The sequence below is a fragment of the Lycium barbarum genome, chromosome 2 (assembly GCF_019175385.1).
Source record: "Lycium barbarum isolate Lr01 chromosome 2, ASM1917538v2, whole genome shotgun sequence".
Taxonomy (NCBI): domain Eukaryota; kingdom Viridiplantae; phylum Streptophyta; class Magnoliopsida; order Solanales; family Solanaceae; genus Lycium; species Lycium barbarum.
The window spans coordinates 121663-142476 of record NC_083338.1 but is presented as its reverse complement, the minus strand read 5'-3'; the positions used below and the strand labels follow the sequence as shown (position 1 = coordinate 142476).

Sequence of the window (20814 nt, the reverse complement as noted above, 5' to 3'; positions counted from 1 at the left end):
CTTCTGTTGTTTGGACTGCTGGCCCAATAAACATTACGTTTACCAAGATGGATCATTTTACTTGGTAATTATTCTACGTCAACATGCTTTAAGAGACGTAGAAATCAAATCCTCACAACCTTATACAATATTGTGCGCTATATTGTATATTGTCGACAAGATATCATGTTGTATCGGTTCGCAATTCGACATAACTTACTGAGATCTCATCACTTCATTATTTTCAGGTACCTGAACCTCCCATAAGGTTTATGAAGTGTTATGTCGTAGCTCTTCAAGAGCACATTGCCTTCTTATTATGATCATTTGCTCCTCCCTTTTTCAAGGATTATTATATTTGGAACCGATTGGTCTACCATGCTCCATGCACGCTGTATATTTTGTCCTTCAGGGACATTAAGAGCATTTTGCAGATGAAATATGAAATAGTTGGGTCAGCAAATGCTTCCAACATTTGACTTGAATTATCTGAGGATCATACTGATGATAATTCACAACATATTTCTTAGCTGCTTATTCTCTCCCCCTTATTTTAGTGACATATGTCCCAATTTTCTTTGGGAAAATCCATCTGTGTGCATCATGGTATATCCATTAATCATGTACCGCACATCAAATGCTAAAAGATGAAAATATCTAGTTCCTGACCCTGAACCAAATATGAGGGGAGAATTTATCAAAATTTATTGATTTGAAGCATACAAGTGCTGTTGTATGCAATATATCATATCTCAGACCAACATCTGAAACTCTGTTCTCATAAGCAATGGTTTAGCTGTATTATGGAGGCATCCAATGCCAAACCAACTTAGATATAAACCAGCATTATCAAGATGATTGTCTTGATTACATATTCTGAAAATTGTGCTTCCAACTCAATTATTTTGAGCAAGCAACTTTGTAAATGTCAAACTGCCAGTTGACAATAAACATACATGTGACTGTCTTAAATAGATGCATCTATTTAAGACATCACATTGCAGGTGAAGGGGCCCACATTCACTTTTTATATTTTTCAGAATTTTGAGGATTCAGTCCCAACATTAGCTGGTGTAATCAATTTATCATGAGAACAAGCAACACAAACAAATTCTTGAAGAATCTTCTAGTTCTTCAATATGTTTTTAATACTCAATTAGCACATCATATTTAAATCAGGACGATCAAAATGGTCTTGTCAACTGATAAAATTATCTGTACCCGTAAACTTCAAGTTTACTATGACGAGTGTTATTTCTTTTAATAAACTTCTGGTTTACTATTGCATGAAATTTTATGTCAAAACTTCTGGTTTATTGTGACATGCGATCTCATCATGCTCGGGTAACGCTTTACACACGTGTCCCTACCCGTAATAAGTTGGAGATATTCAATCTTCCAATCATCTGTAGTCTCAATATGATGATCATTTTTCTCGCTAGTAAACTTCAGGTTTACTATAATTTATTTTCCGATCGAAATAATTATGATCTGAGATGAATGGTACTATCATATATAAGCTCTTCGAGAGACATCAATTTGTTCACCTTAATCATATATTATTTGGACACTGCTAGTGTCATGATACTTGTAAATAAATAATTAGCTCTTCTGGAGCCTTTGATCATTAATTTCTATTACCAAATATTTCTTAAATACTTCTGGTACCATTAAAGCAAATTTCGACACTACTGGTGTCACGAAATAAACATTGAATTCTAAACTTCAATATTTCAAACATCTCCTTCAGGGAGATTCATCATTAACTGAGTATTTTGTATCTAAGCTCAAACACATAATAATCAAATCTTTCATAAAGAAATATATTAATTGTTATTTCCTTCAAGGAAATCAATAACAACTAACCATAATGTATTAACGTGGTTATAGGAGAAAGCATTCTACTCTACTTCCTTTTGCCTTAGAAATATGTTTCGACGTACGACAGGTACATGTAGCAATGTCTGAATTTCATACCACCAGAATATAACATCTACATTCCTTGTATTTTATCCCTCCAGGAGATAAGTTGTGGTATTTGTTCATTCACTTCGGGGAATGAAACCTGATTATTTAAATGTGCTTGAAATACGACGCTCATCAATAACTCGTTATTTTGCTCAAACACAAGAAAACATTGCTTCAAAGTATTTCTCAGATATTTTGGTAATTCTTTCTGCTTCAGGAGTAAAGTTTCAGAGTTTTACTGCTTCAGGAGTAAAGTTTCAAGTTTTACCACTTCAGGAGTAAAGTTTAAAGGTTGACTAATTCAGGAGTAAATTTCTGAATTCTACTACTTCGGGAGTAGATTTCAGAGTTGTTTCAGGAGTAGAATTAAAAACCTTACTACTTCAGGAGTAAAATACATAGGCTTACTACTTCTGGAGTAGAATTCAAAGTTTGCTACTCGTGGAGCAAAATTATGAGTTTAGTACTTCGGGAGAAAAGCATATAATATTCAGAATATTTCTTCTCAATTATTCTACCTCTTCTGGAGATGGATCATGATATTTTCACAATCAAATGCACGTTTATATTTATAGGCTTTACCACATATTATCACATTCACTTCAGGGATTGGATCTATATTTATAACATTTATCAAAAGTTTTAATTCTTCAGGAATAAAACATAATTATCTGAACGCGCCTTAAGCATATCAAATCGTGATAGCTTATAGCCTCTTTTAAGATATTGCTACTTCAGGAGCAAATCGAGGCATACATTTAATGTGGAGAATTTTTCTCTAACACATCTTCAATCATAAACACAATAAGCCCGTAAAAATATTACCACTTCTGGTGTTCACGGATATAAACTCATTTAATCATTTCATATTTGCGAACTAACCTTCCAGTAGAATATTGGCATAAGGCCTTCAGCAACTTTGGTTTCAAGATATTTTGGCAAAAAGAGGCCGAAGTGTTATATTCCATAGTAATATTTAAAAAAATAAAGGCCATGTTTCTTACTACGTTGATGGTGAGCTTCTCCCAAAAATCAGTTTAAAATTTTCGTAGTTGTTAAAGTCAACAACAATCAACCATCAAAACAAAGATAGAAAAATACTTGGAACATGTTACCTGAACTGTTTAGACTAAATAAGTACTGCAAGTCCTTTACTTTATCTCCAGTGAGGCAACGACTTGTACTCAGTGTAATTCCAAGAATTGCACCTTCGAGGCTTTCAAAGTATTTGCTCAAGATGGCTGAGGCTCGTGCTGATAACGTGTTATAAAATAAAACTATTAAGTAAATACACAGAGGAAATATGTAGAGAGAATATGTAGAGGGATATCAGATTATATTACTTCTGCTCTTTTAACATTGCATCTGTGCATCCTATTTATAGGAGCAACAGGACATGGGATATTTTGAGATATTTTGGGATATTTTGGGATATTTATAACTTAATGGATATCCACTACTTAGGATATTTATAACAGAGGTGTTCTTTTTAGAATATTTTTAATGAAATTTCCTTCTTTTGTTTTTTTTTTTAAGTAATAGTGATTCTTTATTCAAGATTCATCCGCAGCGTGACATCAGGTAGGAGTCATTCTCGTAAATTAAACGTGAGACATTTGATTAAGGTTAAAAAGATTATGTCCATAAAAATTTAATTCATTTGCTTTGCGCTTATTCTAAGCTTGCGTTTAGTCATAGATTTTGTGAAATTTTAAGAGATAGATTTTGTGAAATTTGAAGAGAAGAAAAAAAGAGTTTTTGAAATTGTTTTAGAAAAATAGATTTTGGAATTTGAAATTCTATTTGGTCATGCATTGATAAAAATTGAAGTTTTGTGAGTGAAAACTGGAACAGTTTTTGGAACTTGAAAATTTGTCTTCAAAAACTAATCAAATTTCACGGACCAACGTTATTTTCAAAAAGGAATTAAAAAAAAATTCAAAATTTATGACTAAATGGGTGCTTAATTAGAAAAATTCTTTGAATCTTGCATCAAATAATGTCGATTTTTGAGTTTGTTAGTAATAATTAGTGGTAGATTTGGATTGATGATTTGTTTTGTGATTGTTTTTAATTAAATACCTTTCTTGCTTTATTGATGATGGGCACGTAGAATGGCCTAAATCTGATAAACAAGGCAGGGGAATAATCAGCAAGATTTTTTCTTTAAAAGAAGTTCGAAATTTTAACATGATTTCATATCTAATACTATAGAGTACATTTAAATTTTGAATTGTTAAATTATGGTTATTCATGTTTCGGTATTTTTTTTTCAGTTTATTGTAATATTGCACTACGTTTGAGGAGAACCTTTATGAGAATATATATACACTGCCAGGTTTTTAAAAAATAAGTATCATAATTTTATATTACAATATCAATTATGAATTTAGAACAAATAGTAAATAACATGTTATAACATAAACTGGCACCGATACAATATTCCTAAATAGTTTAATTTCTTTATCATTTGCTTTCATGAAACTTGATATATCGTTCTAGAAAAGGTCGCAAAGTTCATTTTAGACTAAAAACTACTTCTGTGTGGATATACAAACCTTTGAAAGGCAACTTCAAAATATCCATTCTGTCTTTTTCTTTCTATTTTTTAATTTATTTTTGGTGTTCTCATTGATTGACAAGTTTACAAGTAGAAGCAAATTGGGATTTTATAATAGGATTTACAAGTGAACCTCATATATTACTCTTTTCATCTTAATTTATATGTTAAAATTTGATTAGGCACAAATGTTAGAAAAATAAAGTAGATTTTTTAATCTTCTAAGTCTTATAAACTAAAGATGTACGTGTAATGTATTAAAATATCTTTTTAAACTTGTTTTGTTACCCATGCCGTTTAGAATAGTAAATTTAAAGATTTAATACTAAACATAAAAAGAGATATTTTTTTTTTTCATTAAAAGAAAAACTAAGACACTTAAATTGAAACGTAGAAAATATTAATCATGAAGATTGCAATACTAAGTTACATATATATAAAATATAAACAAAAAAAAAAAAGTATACTATCAGATTATCTTTACTAGCTATAGTGGCTCATTTGTCATATTTGCAATATTGCAAATTTCACTTTTTAAGAAGGTTACCTATAAAGATTTTTCTACTCACTTAACAAGAAAATATATAAAACTATAACTCTATTTTCTAAAGTTTTGTACCTACAAGACCGTCAAGTACCCATTTAATCCGTAAAAAAACTCTGGCGGAGATTTTGTTGCCCTTTTCTAAATATGAACAAGGATCATAAAGTTCTTGTCCAGTTGTCCTCATAGATATTAATTGGTCCCCATATACACACCTATGCTTTATATATGCAAATTAACTAATGTCCCTTTCTAGCTCGTCCATCACTCATTTTTCGATAAATGTTGGTATGTGAAGGAACGTAGGTGTAATTTCGTGATTGGTTTGTCAGAAATATTTGAGGATAATTAAAGTACAAGTTCAAGACTGCAAATTTCAGAGTTGGAAATATCTTATCTCCTATATTTTTCGAAAGCATAACATGCGAGGCATGAAAATGATAGGAATGGACGAGGGACCATACGATATAATGCCAGTATATATGTATATAACTAGAGATGGCTATGGGTTTCATGTGAAGCCAAAATCAGCAATATATATACAAATAAATTAGTCAATTGAAATTTGGAAGATTTTAAGATGGAACCTACTATAAAAGGTAATCATATGTTTGAAGCAAGATGATAAAACGACGACCACGATTGTGATTTGTGATAATATCAAGCTAACGACAATTATAATAATAGCCAAACTTTGTGCAACTGCTCTAGTGTATAGGAATAGTTAAATAATGTAGAGTTAGGTGATTTGCTATTTACTTAAACATCTACTATGCTTCTTTCATTTTTTTGGTACATATCTCTATCATGGGAATTGAGGACGGGAGCCATACTATTCTCCGCAGAAATAATTGAAAAAAGGTATATCATCAGCTATATATCTTCTTCATCTCTCGGGTCCGAGCATTGAGCGTAGAAATATCCTAATAAGGAGTATGATAGACTATGTAATAAGTCTACGTAAATATAGTAAATATTCTCTTCCTTATGTATAGTAATTAGGTCCTATAATTTAGCCTAGTATTATGCTGCTAGTGAGATACCTACTTTGTATATAATGACTTTCATACATCAATACAGATCAGGGAGTGATTTCCTACATGGTATCAGACTAGGTTTCTCCTAAAAACCCTAGCATCCAAAACCCTAGCCGTCCACCTCCCTCTCTCCTAACCCTAGCCGTAGCCGCCGCCCCTCCTTTCTCCTCCCTCTTCTCTCTTCAATGGCGGACAACAAAAATTTCCATTCTGCTTTAACCGTCACGAATGTGAAATCTTTAATTCCAATCACTCTAGACATGGAAGTCGGCCATTATTACGAATGGGCGACACTATTCAAAGTTCTAGCCCGTGTCCACTCCGTACTTGAGCACATCATATCACCAACTGACACCACTGAACTCACCGCGTACAACGCAACTTAGGCGGCTAATCTTCCGCTCTAGAAACGGCTAGATGCGGTGGTCCTTCAATGGATATATGCCACCATATCCCATGATATTCTAACCTCTATTCTCGTGGCGGATGATGTTGCGGAGAAGGCTTGGAATCGAGTTGCTCAACTTTTCCAAGACAATAAGCACTCAAGGGCAGCGTACCTTGAAACCGAGTTCACCACCACAAAAATGGTCGACTTCGGCTCAGTTATGGACTATTATAATAGGCTCAAGTCTCTCGCGGATCAGCTTGCCAACGTGGGGTCGACGGTGTCCGACCAACGTCTAGTCTTGCGCCTCCTTGCAGGCTTACCGGAGACATATGCACACTTTGTCACCACCATCCAGCAGAAGGATGTGCTGCCCTCTTTCTCTGAAGTGTGCTCCAGACTCAAGCTCGAAGACGCCGCAGCCAAGGAACGTGCCCGCGATTCTAGTCCCGCGGCTCTGCTTGTTGATAATGATACTCCCTCCCCGCCACCTGGCGGCAACACTAATTCAACTAACCGTCGTGATAATAATCGTGGCAGGAATTCCAACAGGAACAAGTGAAAGGGGAACAACAACAATACCAACCGCGGGAAATCCGGCTGCGGCGGTGGCGGACAGACCAGCCACGGTCAGTGGCCGACGGGACAGCCACCGGCAGGGGGCTACTATTGGCCAGCCTGGCCGCCCTAGCAGTGGCCACTGCCCCCCTGCCCGTATCCGACCAGACCGTGGCAGCAGCGTCCCACCACACCGCGGCCCGGCAGCGGCATTCTCGGTGCGGGTCCACGGCCTCAGCAGGCCTATTCCATGCATGGTCCGACGTATTCTGGGTACACTCCAACAGACGTGGAGGCAGCCATGCACACTCTGTCCATGCATCAGCCGGATGATAATTAGTACATGAACACCAGAGCGACCTCCCACATGACTGCCAACTCAGGTACTCTCACGTCTTATTTTAATTTGAGCAATAATTCTGGAATCATTGTTGGTAATGGTAGCACTATTCCAATTCGTGGCTATGGTCATACATCTCTACCCCCCCCACCTAATCCCCAATTACGTCTCCAACATGTCTTGCATGCTACAAATCGCATTAAAAACCTTATTTCCGTACGTAAATTCACTAAGGACAATAATGTTTCTGTTGAGTTTTATCCTCTTGGGTTTTCTGTGAAGGATTCACCGACAGGGAGCCGCCTAATGAGATGTGAGAGCACTGGGGAATTGTATTCTATCACTTCCACAAAACAGACCACTCCACCATCCACCTTCATTGCCGCATCACCTAGCTTGTGGCATTCCCGACTCGGCCATCCGGGAAATGCTATCCTTAGTTCTCTTCGTAGTAATGCCTTAATTGAATGTAATAGGGCCCGAGCTTATTTTTGTACCTCTTGTCCTTTGGGGAAACATGTTAAATTGCCATTTTATGATTCATTGTCATCTACTACTATGCCATTTGATATCATTCATAGTGATTTATGGACATCTCCTGTTTTAAGTTCTAATGGGCACCGCTATTATGTTTTCTTTCTTGATGATTATAGCAACTTTCTTTGGACTTTTCCAATTTCTAACAAGTCCCAAGTCTATTCCACTTCTCTATCTTTTAAGGCATTAATACGGACTCAATTCGAAAGAGACATTAAAAACATTCAATGTGACAATGAGCGGGAGTTCGCTAATGGGCATTTTCAATCTTTTTGCGCCTCCAATGGTTTAAATTTCCAATTTTCTTGCCCCCATACCTCTCCTCAAAACAGGAAAGCGGAAAGAAAAATTAAATCCATTAACAACATAGTGCGCACTCTTCTTGTCCACTCCTCCATGCCCCCCTCCTTTTGGCATCATGCTCTCCAAATGGCCACATACCTCCTTAATGTCCTTCCCACCAAAGTCCTTGGGTATAAATCACCAACGCAAGTTCTCTATCAACGAACCCCCTCTTATTCTCATCTTCGGGTTTTTGGGTGTCTATGCTATCCACTTTTCCCATCTACAACTATTCATAAGTTGCAAGCAAGATCCACCCCGTGTGTATTTTTGGGCTATCCGTTGAATCATAGAGGATATAAATGTTATGATTTATCCACCAACAAAATCATCATATCAAGGCATGTTATCTTTGAGGAAACTCAATTTCCCTTCTCAAAGTTGCACTCCCCAACCCAAACTTCTTATGATTTTTTGGACCATGGGATTTCTCCATACACCCTGCATTTTCTGTCGCAGCCTACTCCACCCGTCGTTCCCTCGGTACAACCCGACCCCCCCACTGCCCAGCAGCTCCTCCCCCCTCCTGCTCCACCCGTGACTGCTCAGCAGCCCTCCTCCCCCCCCACTGCCCCACCCGTGCCTGCCCAGCAGCCCACCCGCATGGTCACCAGAAGCCAACATGGGATTTTCAAGCCCAAACAACCATTTAACTTAAACACTGCCACCATCTCGCCTATCCCACGAAATCCTATAAGTGATTTAAATGACCACAATTGGAAAGCTTCCATGGTTGATGAATATAATGCTCTAATTAAAAATAAGACGTGGGAGTTGGTTCCACGTCCCATTGATGTGAATTTGATTCGTTCTATGTGGATTTTTTCGTCATAAAAAGAAATCTGATGGTTCTTTTGAGAGGCACAAAGCCCGTCTTGTCTGTGATGACAGGTCTCAACAGGTTGGAGTTGACTGCGACGAGACTTTCAGTCCGGTTGTCAAACCGGCTACTATTCGCGCTGTCTTAAACATTGCACTCGCACACTCTTGGCCCATTCATCAGTTGGACGTCAAGAATGCCTTCTTACATGGTAATCTTAATGAGACTGTTTATATGCATCAGCCTATTGGGTTTAAGGATCCAAAGCATCCCCATCATGTCTGTCTTTTGAAGAAATTGTTGTACGGACTTAAGCAAGCTCCCCGTGCATGGTTCCAACCCTTTGCAGACTATGTCTCTACTATTGGTTTTTCACATAGTCGATCTGATCACTCTCTCTTTATTTATTGTCGGGGTTCTGACACTGCTTACATTCTGCTATATGTTGATGATATTATTCTCACAGCTTCTTCAGATGCCCTCAGAAAATCCATCATGTCTCTGCTTAGTGCCGAATTTTCTATGAAGGATTTGGGTCCTTTAAGTTATTTTCTGGGTATTGCTGTTACCCGGACTTCACACGGCATGTTTCTCTCTCAGAAAAATTATGCAGCAGATATTATAGAGCGTGCAGGCATGACTGCCTGTAAGCCGAGTAAAACACTGGTCGACACCAAAGCCAAACTTAGTGCCATGGCCGGACCTTTTTGTGATGATCCCACACAATATCCCAAGTTGGTCGGCGCTTTGCAGTACCTTACATTCACAAGACCAGATATCTCTTATGCGGTTCAGCAAGTATGCCTTCACATGCATGATCCAAAGGTTGCACATATGCATGCTCTTAAACGCATAATCCGATACATTCAATGTACTATTGAGTTTGGTCTCCATCTGTACAAATCCTCCATTGCCTCTCTGGTTTATTATACAGATGCAGATTGGGGTGGTTGTCCAGACACTCGCCGATCCACATCCGGTTACTGTTTTTTCCTTGGCGATAATCTCCTCTCATGGTCATCGAAACGGCAACCTACTATGTCTAAGTCCAGTGCCGAGACCGAATACCGTGGCGTCGCTAATGTCGTCTCTGAGTCCTGTTGGCTTCGCAACCTTCTGTTGGAGCTCCGTTGTCCCATCCGGACAGCTACATTGGTTTATTGTGATAATGTTAGTGCTATATACCTATCAGGTAACCCAGTTCAGCACCAACGCACTAAACATATTGAGATGGACATACATTTCGTACGTGAGAAAGTTGCCTGTGGAGAAGTCCGTGTTCTTCACGTCCCGTCCCGTTACCAGATCGCAAACATCTTCACTAAAGGTCTTCCGCGCGTGCTCTTTGTTGATTTCAGGGACAGTCTAAGCGTACGACAACCTCCCGCTTCGACTGCGGGGGTGTGATAGACTATGTAATAAGTCTACGTAAATATTGTAAATATTCTCTTCCTTATGTATAGTAATTAAGTCCTATAATTTAGCCTAGTATTATGCTGCTAGTGAGATACCTATTTTGTATATAATGACTTTCATACATCAATACAGATCAGGGATTGATTTCCTACAGTATTTTTCTTTATGCAGCATCTTCATCTCTCGGGTCCGAGCATTGAGCATAAAAATTTCCTAATAAGGAGTATTTTTCTTTATGCAACATGTATTCAGATTAGTCGGGGCCTCGATGCAGCCATTGGACAACCAATGGGAAAATAAATAATGAAAACGACGGGAAAAAGAAAGGTGAACTGAATCTTAATATGACGTAGGATTTTCCGAACCTACAGCAATAAAAAAACTCCAGACAGACTAATTAGTATTCACACTTATTTTTGTTAGGCTTCTAGAAGTTGGTCTTGGACCATTTGTACTAAAAGCCGCCTGTGCATACGTAACAGTTTTACATTAATTATGAGGTTGCTAATTTAATTTCTTGTCCTACCTCACACAATGTCGTGAGTTTATAGGCGTACAGCACCATAATTAGTTTTAATTAATATATAGTTCCAAATATTTTTCATAATAACAATAATTATGTCTCACTCTCAAACTAGTTAGAACTGATTAATATGAGGATTCATCAGGAATTATATTAGCTATCAATTTAGCGCAATTTTCCTCCTTTATTTGAACTTAGGACCGACAATGTGAGCAAGCTCATACATATGGAGATCTTAGTCTTAAGATTATGATAGGTTTAAACGTTTCAATCCCATGTGAGAAGATTCGACCTCAAATATTTTAGACTGCCTTTTCCAGCAAATAGTATCCATTCCCAAAGCATTACATAGACGAAAATAATTATAAAAGTTTGGTGGTATTATATTTATATCATGATGCTCAATTTCCATTTATAACCTGAAAATGAAAGTGAAAAAATAAACATTAAATGCAAAACATAAGTCACATATCGTGTTTCGTCCCAATAAAACAATATAGTAGCAATATAATTATAATGGTGATGATCATTGGTATAAGTCTACGTTCATTTTGATCGTGGGATGTTGAGGATAATTTTTGTATAATCAATTATTGATCAGATTGGTTGACTGAATATTCTTTCGACTTTCGTAAAATACATCTTACACATTTACCTAATATATAGTCAAATGTCTTACTAGCGATCGATTATATCATAAAACGTCACTTCATAATCATATTAGTTATATAGAATATTTTAAGAACACGAAATTTTGTTGCGTTTGTGTTACATGCATATTATAGGTGCAGTCCTTGTTCTTACCTACCTCTTATACGTAGTTATATTGCATGTATATGAATGGGTTATACGCTGTCTATAGTTCAATATATTTCATTGTGTATGACACTCACATTAAACTTTTAAAATGAGCTGACCGTTGAACTAAGAGACTAATCTGAAAATGGAAAAGTAAATTAGAATGTTGGCAAATGAAAAAGGAAATTATTATGGGCCTTCAGGGCCCAGTCTGTAAGCCCGAATTTTCACAATGCCTATCGCTCTTTTATCTTGGGCTTTTTTGTTAATCCCATCAAGGCTAATTTACACAAATATCCTGTTTCTGGTCACCATTTAGATTTTGATCCTGTTTTCAATTGTTGTGCAAGTATAGTCCTTAATAAATTACCATTCCAAGCAATGTTACACTATTGTCTAATGTTTGCTCATATATATCTTAAAGACAAAACATTATACTGTCGTCTAATGTTTGTAATAAGTTACAAAATAGTAGAAATAGTCTAACGTTTTCTCATAAAAATTTTAGTTTGAAAAAACAGATCTTCAAACTGTGGTTTAAAAGGTCCATAAGTTACGAGAAAAATAAAAAGATGGTCATTTACTAAATACAGTCTCAAAAAGGGACAAAAGGTGAAAAATTATGGAAAATTTGCAAGATTGTCCTTCACTGGGGGGTGGTCTTTAATTTTTGTCCTTTGCTAAAAGTCTCTTGGTTTCGGGTTCGAATCCCCGCTCAGTCAAAAATTAAAAAAAATCGTAAGGTAGAGTTTGGATTCGCAAGGCAGAGTTTTGGACTGAAGGTAAAATTCTGCCTTAAGATAAAGTTTTGAATGGGTAGAATTTTGCAAAATTCTGCCTTGAGAATCCGAATATTTGTCTTGCGAAAATTCCTTCTTTTTTTTTCACTGAGCTTGGTTCAAACCCAGAACCTTGGGATATTAGGCGAAGGCCAAAAATTAAAGACCACCCCAAATGAAGGACAATTCGCGCCAAAAAAATAATAATATGTTTCTTCACTAATTCTCTTAATGTTGGGGTTAACACTAGTGAGGCCCAAAGCTCATGGAGTGGCCAGTTCACTGTTCTTTCCTACTAAATGATTATGAATTTGTGATAATTGATGCCTTCAGAGAATTTTAGTGAATTAGCCTATCTAACTGTATTTTGAATTATCCTATCTAATTTTGATCATTTCAAGTACTAATTATTACGTATCAGTAACATTAGTACGAAATCATTAAAAGTAACCACTAACTGAATCAATTCTCGACTATTAGTGCAAAGCAATAGTTTTTCCCATGATAACTCACATTTACTCTAATTCAAAGATTGAGTAAATATCAATCAATCTTTAGTATGAATCTTGACTTTGGAACTTCTTTACTTTAATTATGTGAAGAAGAAACAAAGAACGAAACCAACAACTTGAGCATTATTAGTTTACTTTGTTAGGGAAACTAACTGAATTTTGGCAAAGCTAATTTAAAACCGTTCATAAGCTAAATTGCTTCACAAAATTTCATTTGATTGATCCCATCTTCTCATACTACCAAATCTTCTTCATAGCAGTTACATTTATTCGCCAAAAAAAAAAAAAAATCACATTCATTTGTCTCTCTAGATATGAACTTATGAATCAAACAAAGAATGAAACCATCATTTATAGTATATTTTACTTAAGAATTGAAGTCTGATAGTATATCTTCCACTATTTTTGATCCAATACACAGAACATCGGTAAAATGAACTATTACATTTGCCCTTTCAATGATGTTGGAAAACATCATGGAACTATAAATTTTGTGTTCCATCAACCATATTTTATTTATAGATGTTTTGGCGGCAAACCACCTTATCTTGATCAGAAAAAATAAGAGACAAATTCACGAACTTTGATCTTCTATTTTTTGGGGACAAGCATAGCTTATGTTAATCGTGTATATATTAACAATCTCCTTGATTTACTAATATTTCAATGTACATGTTTGAACTGTTCTTAGATGGTCAATTCCTATAGTAAAGGGCCTGATTTACCCCTCTACTTTGGGAAAAAGTTCATATTTACCCCTCGTTATACTATCAGGTCATTTATACCCCTACCGTTACAATAGTTGAAATATTTGCCCCTATTTTTAACGGAGGGGTAAATATGAACCTTTTCCAAAGTAGAGGGGTAAATCAGGCCCTAAAAAATAAAACACCCTAAAGTTTCCAAATAAAACTTACTTCGGGTACCTTTTCAACCCCTAAAATGACTATCCGAACGTCTACATATCCTTGATGTATTGAGCCTACATTATTGTACGCAGAAAAAATATCAGGTTCTATATAAAATATTGACGTTTCGGAGTCTTGACACACCACTAATCATTGGTCAAAGTATGAAAAAAAAACTAAATTTTTTCAACCAAAACTTACTTCGGGTACCTTTTCAACCCCTAAAATGACGATCCGAACGTCTACGAATCCTTGATGTATTGAACCTACATTATTGTACGCAGAAAAAAATATCAGGTTCTATATAAAATATTGACGTTTCGGAGTCTTGACACACCACTAATCATTGGTCAAAGTATGAATAAAAAACAAAAATTGGCCAACTTTATTTTTTGCAACACTTAGTGTTATTTTCCATACTTTGACTAATAATTAGTCGTGTGTCAAGGCTCCAAAACGTCAATATTTTATATAGTACCTGATATTTTTTTCTGCGTACAATAATGTAGGCTCAATACATCAAGGATTCGTAGACGTTCGGATCGTCATTTTAGGGGTTGAAAAGGTACCCGAAGTAAGTTTTGGTTGAAAAAATTTAGTTTTTTTTTTCATAATTTTTCCAATGATTAGTGGTGTGTCAAGACTCCGAAACGTCAATATTTTATATAGAACCTGATATTTTTTCTGCGTACAATAATGTAGGCTCAATACATCAAGGATATGTAGACGTTCGGATAGTCATTTTAGGGGTTGAAAAGGTACCCGAAGTAAGTTTTGTTTGAAAACTTTAGGGTGTTTTATTTTTTAGGGCCTGATTTACCCCTCTACTTTGGAAAATGTTCATATTTACCCCTCCGTTAAAAATAGGGGCAAATATTTCAACTATTGTAACGGTAGGGGTATAAATGGCCTGATAGTATAACGAGGGGTAAATATGAACCTTTTCCCAAAGTAGAGGGGTAAATCAGGCTCTTTTCCCTTTTGACAAATCAATAGTAGGGAAATTGAAGCGCGATAGCAGGTACTTTTATATGGGCTCAAATCTCAACATAAGTTGACTCAGGCACCACGGTAATCGGTATTTGGAGCATGGACTATTAGTTTGGATTAATATTTTCCTTCGGCCACAATGAGAATTACTTTTATATAGGTTGCATTTTACTTAATTCACGTCTTTTTCCATGGGAGGATGTAGGTTTCAACAGATCCATACCTATATTTACTGAGTATAATCACATTAGTATTTCAACTTTACTTACTTAAAATTATGACTTCATCTTTAACTTCACTCTCTGATATTAGTATATTTAGTACCATGGAAGTTCTGATATTATTCCAAGTCTAATTTTTCTCTACTGATAGCCTTTGACACATTCTTGAAAAGTGCATCATCATTATTATACTCATAACATGTATCACAGCCTTATATACCACAAAATTATTCTACCAAAAAGAGAAGCAATTTCAAAAAAGAATTCACAAAATGAAGCAACTTTACAATCAACTTTTCATACATGGGTACCTCTAAGCAGTTTAAATAGAAAATGAAAAAAATATAAACACGACACTTTTAGGACAGATAAACATGTTGGACACAGTGTGATTAGTGGGAGTGACAATGGTGGGGTTCTTTAGAAAAAGTTAAATGGACCACCCACAGATGATAAAATATAATGTGATCCACTAACACCCCATCCCAATTGCCTTTTTCTATCCACTCATTCACATTCTTGATTTTTTGCCAATAAATAATACTACGAAATAAGTCACATTCTGAAGTACCCTTTGAACAAACAACAAATCAAGACTCGGTTGCAAATTGGATACATTTAATTATCCATTGAGTGACAGTACTCCAAAGAGTGGAGTACATAAACAAATAGTAAAATACAAAGAAGATGACAAAAGGCCTTTTGTTTCTTTCAAACCTTTTTTGAGAAACTAGGCCACACTTCCCCAGTCGCTTACATGGGTGAACCTTTCAAGATGAAAAAGCAAAAGGGTCAAAACTTCCCACTACATAAAAAAGTTCACATTTTTACTTCTAACTCAAACCTAAAAAACCATAAAAAAAATTTAAAAAAAAAAAAAAAGGTATACAAGAAAGAGATAAAAAGAGCATTAGACTAGATTAAATTTTACAAGGGTGGGACTATTATCAATAATAGGATCTTCTTTTGACATTTTTTTCTAGCTTTATTGGCAATTGGGATTTCTACCAGGGCCTCCATAGTAAAAGTGATGGCCCCAATCTTCATTACTTCCTGTTTGGACATCATAACAGTTGGATTGTTCAGTGAAAGTGCCAAGATCTTTTGGAGATTTAAGATTATTTGAGCTGTCAACAACTTGAATATTTCTGAAATAACTTGACTTGCCAAAACCTTCTTCTGGAAATCTACCACTTCCCATTTGTGTAGCTGTATGTTTACCATCTGGCCGTGAATTTACCACTTCTCCACCCCATTCTATCATGGATGCACTCTCAGCCAAATAGGAGAACAAGAAAGATGGCCAATATCCTAACACATAGTCATTTCCAAATTGCATCCACCAATGTCCTTCTTTTGGATCCTACAATAAATATCCAATATAAAAAGTATTAGAACAAATATACAAAGAAGTTATTTTTTGTGTGTTTTAGGCACAAGAATGCACAGATCAATACAATTGGAACAGTGAAGTGTGTGAGTTCTGTGTCTGAATAATAAAGACTTAGTTTGAGAAAATGAAACTAGTCCCTTGTGTTTGAGAGGGTAGATTCAAAATAGTCCCTTAAGCATGCACTTAATAAATCCTTCAAGTTTGCCAAAAGTTAAACATTTCCCGTCTCCATAAAACATTTGAGAATCTCTTAGATTTGTAGGAAACAGTGGACAAAAAAGACATAACTCTAAACATCAAGAGAGTTCCATCAAATCCTAAAATGTGCAACACAAAAAACTACACTAGACACTAAAAAGATAGCAGAAATTACACTTCTAAAAGTTGCAACAAGACTTCTAGAAATAAATTTAAAATAGCAAAAACTACAAAAAAAATTGTACCTCTAAATGTAAGTTCCCGCTAATTTTCTTTTCTTTTTCATAGTTCCCGTCAAAACGATAGAGACTAAAAATGTTAGCTATTGACAAACTTAAAGGACCAAAACTGTTCTCAGTGCATACTTAAAGGACCATTTTGTCATTTTCTCCAAGAATGCACATATCAATACAATTGGAACAGTGAAGTATGGGAATTCTGTGTTTCAAAATAATAAAGATTTATTTTTTCCAAGAAAGTTGCTATAATTATGCATTCAGCAGTACAATAATTCACTTTTTTATGCACTTTATGAGATGCTGACTGCTGGTGCCCACAATTTGACAAAGAAGGGATAATTAATATAGGTTGAAACTCTTGAGAGTGGATTTTTACCTTCCAGATAAGAATATTGATATCATATTGGGAATTTCTATAGGCTGAAACAGGTGAAATGCTTGCTCCCATAGCTATTGCACTGCTTACTTGAATGAAACCTGAGCAAAGAAGGTTGTAGCAGCCTGTTGCTTGATATGCATCACTCTGCAAAATATTTTCACCAAAAAGAGTAAGAAAAAAGATCATAAAGTTCAAATGAAAAATGAGAAGAGTTAATGAATTACTTTAAACAGGTAAGAAACTTACAGTCCAGTAAGTGAAGAGTCTTGTGTTATTGTCACCATAGAGGTCAGGGCTAACCTGCCAACATTCACGTGTATGCTTACTGTTAGACTCAATAATACTAACTCAAAATACTTTTGACATGTGAAGGTGAACAGTTTGGTGTCATTGTCCAGATAAAATCATTAAAACTGTCCCTTATGTTTGGAGTAGGTTCAAAATAGTCCCTAAATTATATTTTGAACAGTTTTGGTCCTTTGAGTTTTTTTACAAGTTTAACATATCAAATATTTTAGGAAATCTGTTTAGAGTATTAGATTTGACAGGAACTATTGAAAAAAAAGGATTTAGCGGAAACTCACATTTGGAGGTACAATTTTTTTGTGAATTTGATGGACCTTTCCTAGTGTTTTTGTTAAATAATTTTTCTATAGTATCCACCAAATCTATATATTTGACAGAGTTTGGCAAACTTAAAAGGACCAAAACTGTTCAGAACATACTTTGGACTATTTTGAACCTAACCCTTTTTGTCATTTTCTCTCATTGTCCCTCACTGTAACTTTTTAACTCCAAATAGTTCAAATGTACTAGCTGATAGATCTTTTCACATAATTAATATACCTGCCAACCAGCTTCAATGCTGTTTAGATCTTCACCAAAAGATCCACCAAGAAGCCAAAGCTGAGACAAGCTGAACTCATTTGACTGTTGTACCTTAGGTTCCCACACATTAATAGTTGCCTTAGCTCCATAATACTTGTCTCCTTCAACATAAGCTATTGCATGCTGCACAATACACACAAAAACTATCAGAATGTGGACTCTAACAAGCTCCAATTAAATCAACAAATGGTAGAAATTTTAGGCACCTGATGGCCACTTTCATTGGTAAGGTCAGGATCTGTAGACCTGGGCTTAGGAAAGGCTCTATGCTTCTTCTTACCATACCTTTTGACAGAACTTGCCCTTAAAACATCATCTTTTTTTGTTCTCCTTACAGGAATAGTGTCCTCAGGACATCTTCCATTCATATGCCACAATTGAGTAATGGGATTAGTACTTTCTTTAGACTTTGTGGACGTTTTTTCCTCATCATAAAGCCCTTCTGGATGGTAGCTAGGTCTCATCTAACCATTTGTAAAAAAATTAAAAAATAAACACCCTTTAGAATATTACAAAAGAAAGTGAGGAGAAAATACTGAAAAAGTGTTTGTATTAAAAGCAAAATATGGACCTGGATTTTGTGATCTTTGAGGAATGGGTGGTCAAAAGCTGGTTGCTGAGAGATGTGTACACAGTCAATGATATCCCCATCTGCACTCTGTAAAATCATTACATTCACAACATTAAAAATCTAATCTTAGTCAAATATCTTTCATTCAACAAAGGAAATTGGTTTCTACTTCAGAAATGGCATTATTACTCTTACTAATTTTGAATGACTTCCAAGAACAAGGGAAAAAACACACAAAATAGAGCAAAAAACAAGAGAACACTTGCCCCAATATAACAGAACACTGCAATAGCTATTCAAGTACCAAATTATTACCTGAAAAAATGACTGAAAAATGGACAAGGAAAGAATCTCACACCAGCAAAAAGTAAGTGCACAAGCTTGGAAAAACACTCAGAACACCATTTTTCTCAAGAAAAAACTTTAAAATTATTACTGTTGTCATCACAAAAAAGATGGTTTAAAAGCTTAAATGAAGTACCCCAATGCTTTTAATGGCAGGTTTAATACCATTTTTTCTCAAGCAACAACTTAAAAACTCAAAAAGATTGATTTTTTTTTTACTGTTGACATCACAAAAGAGATGGTTTTAAGTACCTCAATGCTTTTAATGGGAGTTTTATTAACCCTTTTCAAGTGTTTCTCAACCTCAAGCTTCTGTCTTGAAACAGAAAGCCTAGCAGCACAAGATAATGAGAGCAAGTAAACCAACATGAACACTGTAGCAAAAACTCCTCTTTTCCTGCTAAAATGCGCCATTGTTGTTGTTAAGCTTGAGCTAGCCACCTCAAACCAAGAAAATAAGCAACACCCACGTCAAGAAATGAACAAAAAATGGCCACCCAAGTCAAGAAATGAACTAAAAATGGCCACCCAAGTCAAGAAATGAGTTAAAATGGCCTACACCATAGCCAAGAAAGAAAGGGCTCTTAAACTGCACCCACATCCACTGTTTATCCTACGCACCCCCTTAAAGAAGAATAAACTAGTATAATAACTCAAATGTTTGAGGATAGTGAGAAGCTCTAAAAGCTTTTTGCTTTGATTGTTTCCTCTCTCTCTCTCTCCTCCTTCCGCTATATCGAAAAATCCAATAAAAATGCAGAGTTAGGTCTGTCTTTTTCTGTTTATTTAATTATTTTCTTTTCAATTATTATTACTCCCTTCCACCTCATATTATCGTCGTGATTTTCTTTTACATATCCTTAAAAAAAAAAAAAACTCTCTTTGATTTAAAATAAAGGTTCACCTAGCCTTTTTCATACCTCTTAAAATAACATTAACTCATATTAGAAAACACTAACTCTTAAAAAAGCATAGGCATTTTGACTAAGTTACTCTTAATTCATAAGATTTATGCTTTTTTATAGTCTAATAGGGGCAGATTTAAAAAAATAAAGTTAATTTATTTTTATTAGGTAAGTGAAAACTTATTTTTTACCCAAAAAAAAGATGAAGTGAATACTTATTTTGAACTAATGGGTGGATTAATTAGGACTGAGTTTTCTCAACTATTTTACCCTTTGTTGATATATGAGCAATTATAATTGAAATGTTTGTAGTATTCAAAAATAATTATTATTAAGGGTAGCAGAAAAAATAATTTAAGATAATTTTTTATTTTTTTTTAGAAAGGATGACAGATAATTTGAGAAGTAAGGAGTAGTTTTTTATATTTTTGTTCATCTCTTATTTTGGTGAACACGAGGGGTAAAAAAAGGACGGTGGAAAGCGAGGGGGTGGAGAAAATGCAGCACAACTAATGTCCTTTGCTTTTCAAGTGGGGACAACTCTATGATAAACTCTGAAATTACCTTTTTGCCCTTTTGTGTTCAAAGTTTTTAACCGTTATCCTCTCGAATTCGCCCTCCATTTACCATCTCGAGGCAATAGTGTATACCAACCATAAAACTTTTTCGTTTTCTT

The 20814-nt window shown here is 35.3% G+C and overlaps 1 protein-coding gene across 1 annotated transcript; it reads right to left on the bottom strand.

The window, feature by feature from the left end:
- Window positions 1–15817: 15817 nt before the first annotated feature.
- Window positions 15818–19968, bottom strand: LOC132624779 (protein neprosin-like). The gene is made up of 7 exons (XM_060339507.1): window positions 19486–19968; window positions 18889–18975; window positions 18524–18781; window positions 18276–18440; window positions 17676–17729; window positions 17427–17573; window positions 15818–16583 (listed from the first exon to the last, which is right to left on the bottom strand). The coding sequence occupies exons 1-7, from the start codon at window positions 19645–19647 to the stop codon at window positions 16206–16208; spliced, it is 1251 nt and encodes a 416-aa protein (XP_060195490.1). The 5' UTR covers window positions 19648–19968; the 3' UTR covers window positions 15818–16205.
- Window positions 19969–20814: the final 846 nt, after the last annotated feature.

Bases quoted from the DNA above. Each gene is read 5' to 3' on its own strand.
- LOC132624779 (XM_060339507.1), bottom strand. From the start codon at position 19,647: ATGGCGCATTTTAGCAGGAAAAGAGGAGTTTTTGCTACAGTGTTCATG. The intron at 18,782-18,888 runs GTCCATATTTTG...ACAAATGGTTAG, and splicing joins TCAAAGATCACAAAATCCAG to ATGAGACCTAGCTACCATCC. The intron at 18,441-18,523 runs GTGCCTAAAATT...TGTATTGTGCAG, and splicing joins CCAATGAAAGTGGCCATCAG to CATGCAATAGCTTATGTTGA.